Source organism: Thermobia domestica, chromosome 1, assembly GCF_964235325.1.
Source record: "Thermobia domestica chromosome 1, izTheDome1.hap1.1, whole genome shotgun sequence".
NCBI lineage: Eukaryota > Metazoa > Arthropoda > Insecta > Zygentoma > Lepismatidae > Thermobia > Thermobia domestica.
This window is the reverse complement of record NC_137454.1, coordinates 259,123,741-259,139,055: the sequence shown is the minus strand read 5'-3', so window position 1 is coordinate 259,139,055 and position 15,315 is coordinate 259,123,741. Positions and strand designations below refer to the sequence as shown.

Here is a 15,315-nt window from a genome sequence, read left to right as displayed (position 1 = left end):
ATAGAGTTTGGCATAACACCAGCGTCAACAGTCCGAAACCCTGATCGAAGGCAACCAAGACATCTCACATATTTCCAACTCGAGGTGCTTTCATTAAATCGATATATAATTATCTATATATATATTAGGCCTACCTATAGGTCTAATTATTAAAAGTGTATAGCTGCTAAATAATTCATTTTTATGTTTGAGCTATAAATAGTTCAATTCCGCTATTTTTAAAGCATAACCTGGGGAGCAAGAAATACTTTGGGGTAAGCATCCCTAGGAGTGGGATGGGAGGGGTGACATTTTAAAATTGTCGGAAAGATCGATATTAGTGTTGAATTCATAATTTTCGGATCGCTGAGATGAATAGTGACAGTTTTCATGAAGTTCAAATTTATACCTGGGGTGGAAATGGGAGGTGTGAGCTTCTAAAAGTAATCAAAAATGATCAATATTAATGTCGAATCCATAGTTTTCAGGGACGCTAAGATGAATTGTGACACTGTTGGTACTGTTTAAGAAGAAGTGTGAAGGTCCCTTTTGAACTTAATCAGTTTGAACTCATATACTAAAAAAAAATAAATAAATAAAAAATAAAAAAAAGCTATTTGTCATCCAAACTGTAGGTGAGATTATAGAATTTTTAAAATGTCTTTTAAAAACAACATTTCAACATTTTTTTAGCAGCACAATGATAGACGCGCGAGAGAGAAATTTCCAATTTTTTTTTCCAACATATTCTTAAACTTTTATTAGCACTTTGTTATGATTTACTTACAATTTTAATTTGTTCTGTCTATATTTATTTATTATATTGTAAGTACACATAACTTCGTAAACCCATGAACTTCAAAAGTAGGTCTGTATTTCGGGCTGCGGTGGCTCATTTGTAAAGCGCTACCTTCGGTGCATAGGATTCCCAGTTCGATTCCTGCTCGTATCATGTGGACATTGTGGGGTACAAACAACGTGTGTATGGGTTTTCTCGGGGTTCTCCCGTTACCTCCCATTTTCTTCATTCCACCATCAATCATTCCATCATCATTCGTCAGGCTGAGTCAATGAGTCAAAAGTTGCTGAAAGAACTTTAAGTTTGAATTGGAAACTATATTCAATATAAGTGAATAATATAAAGTGAACATAATATAGAAACATAAATGGAAACAGCAGTCTGACCCAAAGTTGCCTGAGAGCAGTTTCAACCTTCTCTTTACTTATACCATACCACTGTTACCACATTGTTCTTCCAGAGGAAGATAATGTAGCTATAACAGTCTATTTCTTTCGTCAGCTCACTGACAACAAGTTAAGGAATAAACTAAATGTTTGCGTTAGGTCGAGGAAAATACCTTTGTTTTATATATACAGGGTGGGCCATTTTAATCAATCCACGGAAATATCTGAAAAATGATAAAACATAGAAAAAATTTTTGAAGTACACGTTATATATTGCTAAGGGGGAAAATCAATTCCGTCAATAGGATAACTCCTCCCCGCCCCCCGTAAATAGGGTAACGGGGGGTAACTTTGAAAGTCAAATGGGAACATGGGTCGAGCAATACCTCGTTCGAAAGGTCTTTGAATGAAAACTAAGTAACGCTGTACCAAAAGATGTTTCATATTGTGCACCAGTTTCAAAATGGCCGCCATGATATAGTTCGGAAACTCCAGTACTCGTAGTATGAAAACCATGAAAGGTAAATGAATGGAACAAAATTGAAATACGTAAATATCATAGGGCACATAGAATGATGTAATCCCTGTGATCCCAGTGGCCTCCCTGAATGGGTCTTGTGGGCTAACTTCAAAATTTCAATGTCCGACCGGACAACGGTTCGGGCGTACGCTTGACCTACCCAATGCTGTTTGGAAGGCAGACTTCATGGATAGAGAATTGGTGCACTGAGTTAATACGGATGGCCACAGTTACATTTTGATTAACTATTAGCACTCATGTCATATTGTGAGCGTGAGGGACGAAACTGTGTGTACGTATATCCCCGAAACGCTTTCTGAATAACCAGCACGCATTGCATAAAAGTTTCTGTGGCGACGGAGATTAGCAAATTCACACGTTTGTAAGTTCCAGCAACTGCATTATTCGACTACTTTTTTCGTATAACGTTCGTTCTGTTTTCGCATCAAATCATACTCAGCCATACAGATATGCGTTACCATTCAAATAAAATTTCACCTTTTTTTTAGTCACTACAGCGTCATTCTTACAAACAAATGTTTCAACCACACCATACCTATTTGTAAGGTAGCCTTAATTTGCGAATTAAAGTAGAGTTCTCATTTGAACTTTCACTGTTACTTTCCACCCCACTCACATACAGAGCGCAGGGAGAGATTATTTTGCAGGACTTGGATTTCTCTCCATACATTATGGCAATTTTACTCTAATATTTTTATCTCTGTTGTATTATTCTCGAGCCTTGGAACGCCTCCGTGGTTTTCTGTTATTTTCGTTATTTTCATTTATCTCTAACTGTATTCATACTATGGGCACTAGACGTTTTCTTAGACACAGTCACCATGTCTTGGCGATCATTTTGAAAACGGTGTCTCATGTCGAAAATTTTCTTACAGAAGCTGTTTGATATTAATTTGTCTATGTAACGTGATGTTACTCGCTTCAAGTTGCTATTTGAAATTTTCAAGTTGGCCCCGGATACCTTTCAGTTGACCCTTGGAGTCACCCCGACAACACCTCTCGATGTGCCTCACGTCAGTTAGCTACTCCAGTTTTTCTTTTGTTGATTTATCTCCAATCGCTTTCATACTACGGGTACTAAACCTTTTCTTTGACACAGATACTATGTTTCGGCGGCCTTTGAGAACACTGCCATTTCACCTCAATCGTTTTCTCCTGCAATATGTTTGATTTTGCAAGATTTATCGAACGAGGTACCACTCGACTCATGTTACTATTTGAAATTTTGAAGTTAACCCCCAAGACCCCTTTAGGGAGGTCACTGGGATCACAGGGATCACACCATTCGATATGCCCTATGATATTTACGTATTTCAATTTTGTTCCATTCATTTACCTTCCATGGTTTTCATACTACGGGTACTGGAGTTTCCGAACAATATCGTGGCGGCCATTTTGAAACTGGTGCACAATATGAAACATCTTTTGATACAGCGTTACTTAGTTTTCCAAGACCTTTCGAACGAGGTATTACTCGACCCATGTTCCCATTTGATATTTCAAAGTTACCCCCCGTTACCCCCATTTACGGGGGGCGGGGAGGGGTACTTTTGGCGGAATTGGTTTTCCCCCTTAGCAATATATAACGTGTACTTCAAAAATGTCTTCTATGTTTTATCATTTTTGAGATATTTCCGTGGATTGATTAAAATGGCCCACCCTGTATATATATATATATATATATATATATATATATATATATATATATATATATATATATATATATATATATATATATATATAAATTAAAAATAGGATGATTTGAAGAGGATAAGGTATTTAGAAAAGAGGGAAGGACGGAATGCCAAGGGTAAAATAATCCGAAAGCAGGTCGTCTGGTAACCTGGGCCAACGCTTGGGTCACCCGCGACCAATCGCGTGACAAAATGGACTACAACCAACGATGGGTTAAGAAAAATAAAAAAAATGCTACGCAAAACCAAGCAAATGGAGTAATTCTCTTTAACATATACTGCTATAGAAACGCAACTCAAACTTAACAATGGATAGGAGAGCACAGGTCGAGCAACTCAGCGTAGAAACATTCCTTCTTGCCACATCTACTTGAACACTTGCTTAATTACGTACTTTTTCTGTTTGCGTGGGAGCATTCGGATCATTCGTATAAATCGGGAAATTTCCGATCATGCGTTTTTCGGGGAATCCCTGATTATGATGCGTGTCCCTGAGGGCAGACCCCTGGCAGGAGTTAAAAGAACTTTAGATTTCACACAGTTCAGTGATCGCTTGTTGAGATCTCGTAAGGTAATACTCATACGTAAAAAAAATGGTGAAGTCGAACATTTGGAAGCATTTCAAACGTGAGAAGAATGCTTTAACTTCAAAATGTGTATAGGCCTTCTGTTTTCCTGTAATTAAGTCTGGTAATCTATGGTATGAGAGCAAGACATCCAACTATAATAGATTAAAATACAGGGACAGCCACACTTTCTCAAGATGAAAACGTTGATGATGTCGCAGAAGCTGCTGAAGTGCGAAGACCTTCAGTTTAGGGATGGCCACATTTTCCGGAAAAGCGGAAAACGGAAAATTTTCCGGAAAAGCGGAAAAAACAAAATGTGATTTCCGGAAATGGCCATCCCTAATTAAAATATGGATACGTAATTTCGAGCAAATTGATTCGGCAATGAAAAAGAAACTTCGAGGCCGTGTGCGAACCGAACAATGTAACGAAGAGACTGCAGGAATGTTTGCATAAAGAAGCTCACCTGCAAGATATCTTTTTTTTTAAAAAAAAAAAAAAGAAAGAAAAGAAAAAAAGAAAGAAAGAAAAAATGTACTGTATGTATTCTAAAATGGCATTATTTTTACTAAGAGAGTTTTTCTTTAAAAAAAAACTTTTCGTAAAATTATTTAATTTTAAAGATTTTTCGTTTTTTGAATCACCCTGTATTTTTAATAAAGCATATAATTATAAATTCGTACCATTATTGAGAGTATTATACAGGTATTTTGGAACTTATTCTGCAATAAAAAACTTATATGTAAGCAAAATTGAAAAAAAATAATAAAAAATGTAGCGAATTAAAATTAAATCAAAATTGTCAGAAAAAGTAAGAATTAAAATTAATTTCAAATTTAATTGATACAAATTAAAATTAAAATGATAATTTTCACTACTATGCAATGTGAATTCTCATGATTTGTGGAAGTTAACGTATAATTTAGTGGATAAAATTAAAGGCATTGGGAAGATTAATCGATTGTTATGATAAGTTAACTGTTTTCGCACAAAACTGGTAATTAATCAAAATAAAATTAAAATTATTTAAAATTGAGAACCAAATGATCAATTAAAATTATTTATTTTTAATTTAACATTCTTTTATATATCCGTTTGTTATGTACTTCTGCGAGGAACATTATTTTTAAATGATAACATACCAAAGGGTTACATGTACGGCAATAGTGATGATTCCGATGTTACAAATTCCATGATAGGACTCTTAGGTTTATCCTTACAATACGTCCAGTGTAATTATGCTCATAATAAATATAATTAATATTGAAATTAAAGAAGAACTTATGTATTATTGTAATGATTGTGTTACACAAAACATATATTTTGTGTTTCACAAAGAATATATTTTTAACGCAGCTCACTATGGAGTATAATTCGTCTGTTACCTATACATTCTTAACTACGGAAAGTTACGCGTGTATTTTTGCCAGTGACGTAAAGGAAAACTTATTCATATTTTTCCGGAAAATGTTGCGTTCTTTATGAAAGATGCTTAAAATAACAATTAATATTGTTATATGATCATGCAATTAAAACTCTTATTTCTGTTTAACTCGTTCAACCCCAAAGACCAATTCTGTTTATTATAATAAAGTGTATGGTGTATGTTCTTACGTATTTAAAGTGTAGCGAAAAATAATGCGTTTTATGTATTGAATTCATTTATAGAAAGTGTATTTCCGTACAAATAAGAGGGATCTTTCTATGAGAAAGAGGAGTAATTTAGAGTCCAAATTTCGTATGAGACAATAGATAATATTATATTAAATTATATAATGAGTTAATGTATTATACAGAGTTATAAGAAACGTTTTGCTAAGTATGGTTATTTTTGCAAGAAAGAGAAAAAACAATAAATAAAAGTATTATTATTATTATTATTATTATTATTATTTAATTTTAGGAAAGAAGAGTTGTTTATAGATAATTTTCTGTGATGTTATTCATGTTCAAGAGTTAAAATTGTACTCGTAACTGAAAATTTTCTCGATTTCTTTGGTTGTGGAAAATGTTATAGCAATCTGTATTTTACAAGGAATTCTGAATTGTGTTTATTAACTATATTACGTTAGGAACTGAAAGAATGAATCAAGGAAGTATTTTATTACTGGAAAAATTCATCACTGAATTTGTATTTCATAGTGAGCCTCGCTCATATATCAGGTAGATCTTGTGGTCGAGTTTAAAAAAAAAAAAAAAAAAAAAAAGGTCATTGGAGGATATCACATATCCTAGAAGTAGGTAAAGAAAGAATCCGGTTGATTGCAGCCTAATACCGTGCTACATAAATGTTGTACGTTTTTATAAGACGCGATTTTTGAGAAAAGTGTGATCACTGGTGATAAAACAGAGGATAATACGTAGACAATACACTCATACTCAGTAATTGTAAAGTAACTTTAAATGTTAATTGGTAACTTGGGCCATCAGGCAAGTAACCTCATTTCTCCGCGAAGTAGATATTACTTGGTACATTACAAGAGGGTATTCACAAGACGATAGTGCTTTCGTTCTATTTATTTCTGTGTTCCTGAAATTGTCAATTATGTTACAATATACGTGACCGCTACATTGCAAAGAGAAACAAAAATGGAAGGGAACAAATCCCAGGTACCGGATCAGCAACATTTTGTGTGTCTAATACGAGAGGGAATGAGGACCATAAAAAAAAGTTTTGTTATTCTCAGAAGTCTGAGCTGCGTCACATGAAAATTATTACAGCTACTGGTTTGAACCATTTCTAAAGAAAGGTGACGTTGACGAAGACTTCAAAACAAGTTAAGATCCCAATTTTTATTTCAGGAAAAAGACCTGCATCATAAGGTAAATTACTTTTGTAAACCCACCGTGAAGTGTGTGAAGTAAGTCGCAAAGTAAGCTTGGAAAAGATCAATTTCACATGGTTTCAGAGGAAAAGTATAACTGTTAATTTTATTTTTTTATTCGTTATTATTTTTTTCATCAATTTAATTAGTCAATTAATTAAAAATTAACTCTTGGAAAATTTAATTGATTTAATCAAAAATTAACTTTATAAATTATTTAATATTTGATTATATAATTTTCTGTGTTGATCAACAGCTTGAGGAAGATAGATGGAATTTTCATCTTTGGCAAACCAGACACTACTGTGATTGCTATTGGCTCAAATGATTTTCATATTTATCGTTTGTCGGAGGCTTTGTCGAGCAAAGGATGGAACTTAAACCCTCTCCAATTTCCATCTGGGTAAGTTATAGTTTGTATTTTTCAATACTTGTATATCCAAATGTTCTAAACCAGTCGTTTCCAATAGGATGTTCTATGACGTTAAAGCAGGATTTTACACTCTGAGCAGTGATACACAGAAACACTGAGAGCCAAGGAGGAGAGGGGAGGGACTTGAGAGAAGTGTTTGTAGTGTGCAAGGAATTATAGCATGGTGTACCTGCCTAACCAGCGATCCGACCATTTGCTTTAGCAAAGTAATGTTAACAGGTCTCCTCCTTATTTCTGTCTGATCTGTAAATAGGAGTAAGCTATCACGTCATAAAGCATCGACTGAAAATGACGGTATTAAACGATATATTTCAGCGGTAGCTGACTTACATCAATTTGTAGGCTTATTGTGGTTTAAGTTTATATTCTGTCCTTGTGTAAGAAACCTTATCGAATCAGCTATAACATAATGATAATAAAAAGTGACATTCCATTAAAAAAAGAAAATTAAATGCATTTGGATCATGCATAAATCTCTGGCTATGGCTCAAGAAATTTATTAATGGGAGGGCGAATTGATTGGAGTTCTGAATCATTCTTACCTTGAAGCTTTCCCTAAATTAATTTTATGAAAATCAGGACATGGCTTCACTTCGTTTTGTTTTGCACCCGAGAATGGTAGGTGCACATAATTTCATGATGTTTATTTTTTGTATTTTAGTTCTGTGTTATATGTATTTATGTCTTAACTTCAAATTTCAAATATCCATGTTCTTTTGTATCAATTTTTCTTGTAACAAAGTTAGTAATGCGTATGTTACGTATCTATGCGCAAATTGTAGCAAGTGATATAAGTTGGCTCTATATTTTACCTTTTTAACTTTCCTGTATCTTTAATATTACATACGTTCTTGTATAATTTGTAGGATACACATATGCTGCACTTATATGCACACGTTAGATGGTGTTGCAGATAAATTTATCAATGACGTCAAAGAAGAAGTGGCAGAAATAATGAAGAATCCGAAGGACGAGGTTCGGGGCAAGGTATAGACAGTTTTATCAAATCATGTATTTTTCTTGTTCTCTTTATATATATATATATATATATATATATGCATTTCAATGAAAACGTAGGATAAAAATCCGTAATGCCACTTCCTTCCCACTAATATCCCTCATTTTCCTATGCCTTTGACGTAGTCGTCCCGAAACCTTCATTGAAGTAAAGGAATAAAGGAAGTAGATAACGAGGAGCAACGACTTCTGCTTCGCCGCACCTGTCGATCCCTAGGTCAGCTGATATGCACGGAAAACATAAGAGCGACGCCTTTGGCGTTTCCATCTCCACACTTCGTTGAAAGTAAAGGAAGAGCAACTCCTTTGGGACTGCAGTCTCCACGCCTTCGTATAAACAAAAAATATGTGAAATAAATAAAGTGAAATGCTGAAGGCGTTGCTATTGTCAAATATCGGGCAACGCGAAATGAAATGAATGAAGAGCAATGCCTTTGGTGTTGCCCATTTGAAAATAGAGAAATGAGTTAAATAAATAATGAATATTAATGCTCTGGGCGTAGCCTCTTGTCAATTCCACGGCAATACTAAGTGAAATGAATTATGAAGAGCAACGCCTTTGACGTTGTTCCTTTCAAAATAATGATTGAGTGAAATAAATAAAAATGTTGATTCCCAGGTCACATGACATATCTTGTCGAGTCTAAACTTGGGCTTAAATGTTATTTGGATTATCATCAATTATCTCAGCGACCTCGAAAACTTGAATTCGACACTAATATCGATTATTTTTACATGTACCCCTCTTCCACCTTCCTAAGAGTGCTAGGGATGTCTTGCCAAAATTTGGGATTAAGTGACAACAGGAGTGTCACAATCACCTCAGCGACTCCGAAAATTATGCATTTGACACTAATATTAGTCATTTTAGATTGTTTTTACATGTGTCTCACTTTCCACCACCTACCCCTAGCCCCCATGGCATTTTTCCCCCCCTTTTTTCAGATTGTACGTTATGTTGTACCAAGTTTGGTTGAAATTGCTATAGTTCTTCCAGAGTATTGCCGTAACATAAACACATACGTACGTACATTTTTATATAGATAGATGCCCCTCGTCGTCTCCCTTAAAACGGAAATGTTCAGAAACAGTGAGACGAGTGACTATTGATTTCTAATGAGTTTATGTAGCAAGTTGCATCTTGCTAACTTGACAGACTCGTGAGATACTCGATATTTCGCGTAAGGAATGACCCCCAACTCTCTGCTTAGAATGTGTATTTTAATCAGTTTAAATCATATGATCCTTATGGGGGCTAAGGTTTATTGTCATGCTAAGTATCATTGCAATTGGTTCAGTAGTTATTGCGTGATGCTACCAGACAGAAACTCAGATTCGCTTTTATATAATGATATATATTCTAAAAAATTTATGTATAACGTATGTAAACAGAATCTTTTTAGTTGTTGTTTAACTTAATGTCGACATTTTAACATGACTGATCAACAACTCTCGAACGAACAATAGACGAATCAGTATCTAGTAACTGTGGCTACTACTACAATTCAAAACCACTTTCAGTCCCTATTGGACATGACCCTTTTGATACTCCGTTTGCTACTCCCAGCACTATGTTCCTTAGAATTCGTTCATTTTACAGAAATGATATCCACTTTATAAATAGAGTCTTTAAAGAACGTACAAGTAAGTAGCTAGATTTTTCTGATTATTAGCAAACAAAATTCTTTAGGGTAGTGTGGAGTAATCTATATCTCTGTATCTCATCTATATTTTCTACGTTGGTAAGATTGTAACAATATTATTTGTTCGCACAATAATGCCATTGATTAGACATGGATGAATGGTAAGCCGAAGACGTACATTTGCTGGAAAATCAGTTTTAGAAAACAATGACTGTTTAGAAACCGCAAGACGAGAGTTTTGACGGTCACTTTCAACTTCGGTGCCATAAGAATATTCCATCAGCTCACGCAATAAAACCTTGGGTTGAGAAGTATTGAAAGAACTGGGCCTGATAACAATCCCTCATCTCACCAGTAAACTACAACGTTTGTCTTCTTCCAAGGAAAATAACTTACGTTGTATTGTAAAGTGGTTAATTCATTTACAAAATACAAACAGAATTGTATGAGCCATTTTTAAGGAAAATGTCAAAAAGCAAAAAAGAACTCACCAGAAAATTATATTATTCTGTCTTCTTCCAGTAATGTTGTTAATGAAATACGAAGAAAATCATATGATACGTAAGAAACTCGCCCCAAAAATACTCATTCCCAACAGTTAGTTACATGTTTTGACTTTTCCAAGGAAAATCATTTATGCTGTACTGCAAAATCCTCAATGAACTACAAAGAAAATCATTAACATCAACGATTCAAGGAAACAACAGTTTTCGATTTTCAGTATTTAGTGAACTAATTTATACCACTTCCTGGGGAATGTCACAAAGGCTTTAAGTTAAAATTTTGAACTCGATACATTGAATGGAGTGGCGTCTAAGCCCGCGTTCCTACATTGAGACAAATGAACATTTATTTATTTATTTATTTATTTTTTAATATAACTATATAGAGACCATTAATCGTGTATACCCGTTGAAATCTCCAATTCGATTTTGTTTTCAACTGTTACAAGATAACAGTAACAGTAGAGAAAAACAAATAATAATTAATGATAAATAAAATAAATCAATATATAAAATAAAAGAAAGTTTTTTCAAAAGAACATCTGACAGAATGGTATGGCACTTCACTGGTGAATATTGCGGTGGGTAATTAATTCTATGATTTAAAAAATTGAACGTTCGTCGCTGCAAAAATAAAAGCCGCTAGTGGATCCTATCTTAAAGCCGCTAGTGTCAGTTTAATGGACTGGATTTTATCCCCTTCTCAGCGTCTTCATATGATCTTTCCTGCCCATGTTGTTCTTTATCTGCTGAACGCCCCTTATATAAAGGATTTTGAGTTAGCATTCTACATATAAACTCCTTGTCATTTGTTGGTTGTTGACTAATATTATGTCGAGGATGCAGTCAGTTTTGAAAACGATTCAGTTCATACAATGAAGTAAATTTGTGCAAACTTCGTTTTTAACATGAAGTAAGTTGTTAGTGAAAAAAGAGAATTGATGTGACTTGAAAGAATCTAGTAAGCCCGTGCATGGCCATACTACTGTCTGTTGGACAGCGTTAACTTGTAGGCCCACATATCATGTAGAGAGCCTGTACTTGTTTAAGTTTATACGAGTGTCATATTTGTCTTTGTTTATATCATCATTTTACTGGAACAAAGTCATGTGATGCACAAATTTAAATAGACGAATTTGAAATAAAGGGCAGGACTTGTTAGACGTTGCCTGTAGTTCTTATAAATCATATAGACGCAAATAAATATATACACTTACCGATTTCGAGATTCTTACAGAATAATAAATAAATATATCGTTCATTCTTTTATAAACTATTCTCCACGTATAACACATTGTTTCCGTCAGGTTATTTCAAGCTTTTACCATACCACATACATTAACAATTACTCTATCCATGCGAAAACAAGACTTAACATATGGAAATAATGATGTTAAACTTCTAATTTTAAGTGTTTTGACGACAGAAGTAAGGCAATTTATAACTATAAATTAACTATTATATATTAAATAACTATAATTATTAACTACATATAGTAATATGACAAAATATTAGATCAATAACTTTAATTGTGTTGTTAATTTATCCTTTCAGATGGCCATGTATGGTATGTCACACAGCATTCCTGATCGCTCAATAGTTGGTGACTTTTCAAAACTGTGGTTGGATTCCTTCTATTTCACAAGAGGCCCACCAGAACGTGCAAGTGGAGTTGAGATAAAAGATTTGACACATGGAGACAAATTTAATAAGGTGTTTTAATGTGATAACGAAGACATTAGAAGTGGCTGCAAAATATTTGTGTATTGATGTGTATTTTAATCGCCTAAGCATAATTACAAACATTGATTTACTTATTTTTAAAAGATTTATGATCATATAAACAGTTTTTCAGCTTTAGCTTTGTTAATATTGTTACAATTATTATTATTTTTTGTCTTGTCAATATTATTGCTGGTCATCACTGTAAATCATAAAATATTTTAATTGTATGGGACATAATAGGTCTGGATACGTTAATTTATATATATGTATATATGTTATGAATCCACAGTAATACATATATACAGAAAGAGACTGCTTGAGAGCTTTGTAGAATGTGTTTATTGCAGTGCTAAACTGTTTTGTGTATTACAGAAAGACTGTCAATTTATAGTCAGATACTGATCAACCCAGTGACGTGACCGAACTTGAAAGATATTTATTCTTGTGATATGACGAGCTGTGTTGTGTATAGTAATAACTATTTTGTATAAAATTGACAGGTTAAGTAATGAAATGAATTGTGTGCTCCGTTAGTTAGAGAATTTGTTATATTAGTTAAATTACGGGTGATAATGAATTTATTGTTGTACGTTTAAAAGTATAAAAAGCAAGTTATATTCCATATTTTTTTATAGCTTGGAAATTAATATATTTCATACAAAATAGTTAAATTGTCTACTGAATTAATATTTCCAAAATGTATTCTGTGATAGATGTGAATCTGCTTTTGCGTATTTCCTTTAGAATGAAAATTGAACGTTGTCAGAAATAATGGAAAGTTATGATTATTGTTCTCATGATAGCTTTTTCTTTCATTCAAAGGACATGGCACACATCTTGTGAAATGTGCGTTCCCGTTAACTTTCTTCAAATTTTAGTATTTTATAGTTAATGCTGTGTTCAAAGATCTCCATGCATACAAAATCCTTAAAATAAATTGTTGTTGAGTAGCCGAGAAAAAATTCGGCTAATTCGGTGTGATACAGGGTTTCTACTGATCTGGAGAAATCTATTTTCCGACTTCTCTCTGACTTTCCCTGACCTTTAGCAGGAAATTCCCTGACTTTCGTGACAGATGTCTGCTGACGTTGGCATATAAATAAGGAATAAATAACAGTGAATATTTATATATGATAACATTTATTGTATTGAGACAAATAGTAATCAATTGCTCATACGGACATTCCACTTATCTTCCATAAAAGTCTGAACAGTGTCCATTACAGTGATTGGCGAAGTTGAAATTAGTATACAATTAATGTTAGACAACTTATATTTTATAAAATTTCCTTGACTTTCCCTGGTTTCCAGTTTTATTCCCTGACCTGCACCATTTTCCCTGAGTTTACTCTGATCAGTAGGAACCCTGGAATATAAACTTTTGCAAGTCCTATGTGCGTGCACGAATGTTTGAGTGTGTCTGCAGCGATGCAAGTTCTGATGAAAGAAATAGTTTAACGTCCCACGTTTGTGCTCTTTAGGCTAAAGGAGACATATGATTAGTGAAAGTGAATGATTGTAAAATCAAATCATTTGTGCTCTATCCTCGGGAAATAAGTTGTGATGTATGTATATCTATATAAATGGTCTCTCCATAATACACAGCAAAAATTCAAGAATGGATTTCTATATATATAAGTTTAATGTAAACACAGCTCCAGAAATACTTAGTTTCTGAGTTATTAAGGGATTTTGGTAAACACCTAGTTTGATTTCTTTGTAAAAAAAATAGGTGTAATTCTTTAATTATTCTTTAATTGAAGACTTGCTGTAGAAAACAATGTAAGTGTCACCTTGAAATTGTTTCAGTTATTTTATTTTCTAAATACGTTTATACCTTAGTTAGATTTTCATACTTGGTTATATGCTAGGTTTGAGCACAATTTACTATCTTTTGTCTTTACTGTTACAGTTAACTTCTGTATTTGACACTTACATTGTTTCCTACAGCGAGTCTTCAATTGTCGTACCTAAATAAGCCATATCTAATCTAAAAGCTTATATTCCATGTATTCAGAATGATTGTTACAGAGATTCCTCATATCTTCTCAAGAAGAAAATGATGACAAGAATTGAAACATTCAAATCAAACAAAACTAATTTCCTACATGTTTGTGCAAACTGTCAGAGTGACGAAGAAATTAATCAGTAGATCTCAAGAAAACAATAGATATTATTTTCAGATCTCAAGTGTATTTAAAATATGTTGATCCGTATAAAGTACAGAAGAGGCCAATTATATATAAATAACTCCAAAGTCTAAGGCGGGTTATTATGAAATTAGGAATGAACTTTAACATCTCAACTTTTGTCGACTTTCTAATCCACATATAAAGCATATTTCAAAATGCAGTTTTGATACAACAGTTAGGAAAAATATGAACTCTTATTAAGAGTTATTAGCGATTTCTTAATACAACTCAGTGTTGATAAAGTGCTTACCAGAACTACTTATTATCAGAGAAAGTAGGCATTTTCGGACTCGTGTCGACCAAAACTTTTGTTTATTACGTACCAAAAATTCACTGTGGAATTTTCCCTGTGTATTATGGAAACATCGTGTATATAGGTGCACATCAGAACCTGTATATATTCTCATATTACCATAAATACACCCACAAATATGAAGAACAACGCATGAGTTCACTCAAAAAAGTCATTATTTGATCATTTGCCGTAAGACTAGTAATTTTGGACTTTGTGCACACAAAAACTTCCGATCAGCAGAACATTAGATCATAAAACAATAGCATATTCCATTATTCTGTGTTTCTTCTGATAGAAATAAAATCAAAACACACATCCAGAGTATGGTCTGAAGTTTAGAAATTAATGTGGCATAAAACAGCTTAAATTTAAATATCGTTTTTACTTATTTCGATGAAGTTGGCTTTAACCTATATATTCGTTGGTTGCGGCAAGTATCGTAGAAATAAATAGGTTAAGGACGGTCTGTTATTCAATAAAATTCATGGTACGCTCAGAAGTTTTACTTACTTTTGATTCTAATTTCTGTAAGAACCTATACATACCTTCGGCTTTCTCGTGAATCTTGTTTACTGTCGTAAAACGAACAGAAAAAGGAATGAACTTTTCATCAGGAAAAACATTGCTGCATTGACATTTTGTCTAACTTGGCAGTCGCAGCATGAACGTTATAAAATTAGCTGTTTATACTGTTAGTATCAGAATAGCGTCATT

General features: G+C 33.5%; 1 protein-coding gene across 2 annotated transcripts in view; it reads left to right on the top strand.

Annotated features, from left to right (window-relative positions):
- The window catches only part of Sply (Sphingosine-1-phosphate lyase), a 143,905-nt gene extending 128,805 nt beyond the window's left edge, over positions 1-15,100 (top strand). For both annotated transcript variants that reach the window (XM_081725969.1, XM_081725977.1), the window contains exons 9-11: positions 7,050-7,196; positions 8,093-8,213; positions 11,944-15,100. In XM_081725969.1, the coding sequence (XP_081582095.1) occupies positions 7,050-7,196; positions 8,093-8,213; positions 11,944-12,111 (436 nt within the window). In that variant the 3' untranslated portion in view covers positions 12,112-15,100. The remainder of the gene's footprint in view (positions 1-7,049; positions 7,197-8,092; positions 8,214-11,943) is intronic.
- The last annotated feature ends 215 nt before the right edge of the window (positions 15,101-15,315 follow it).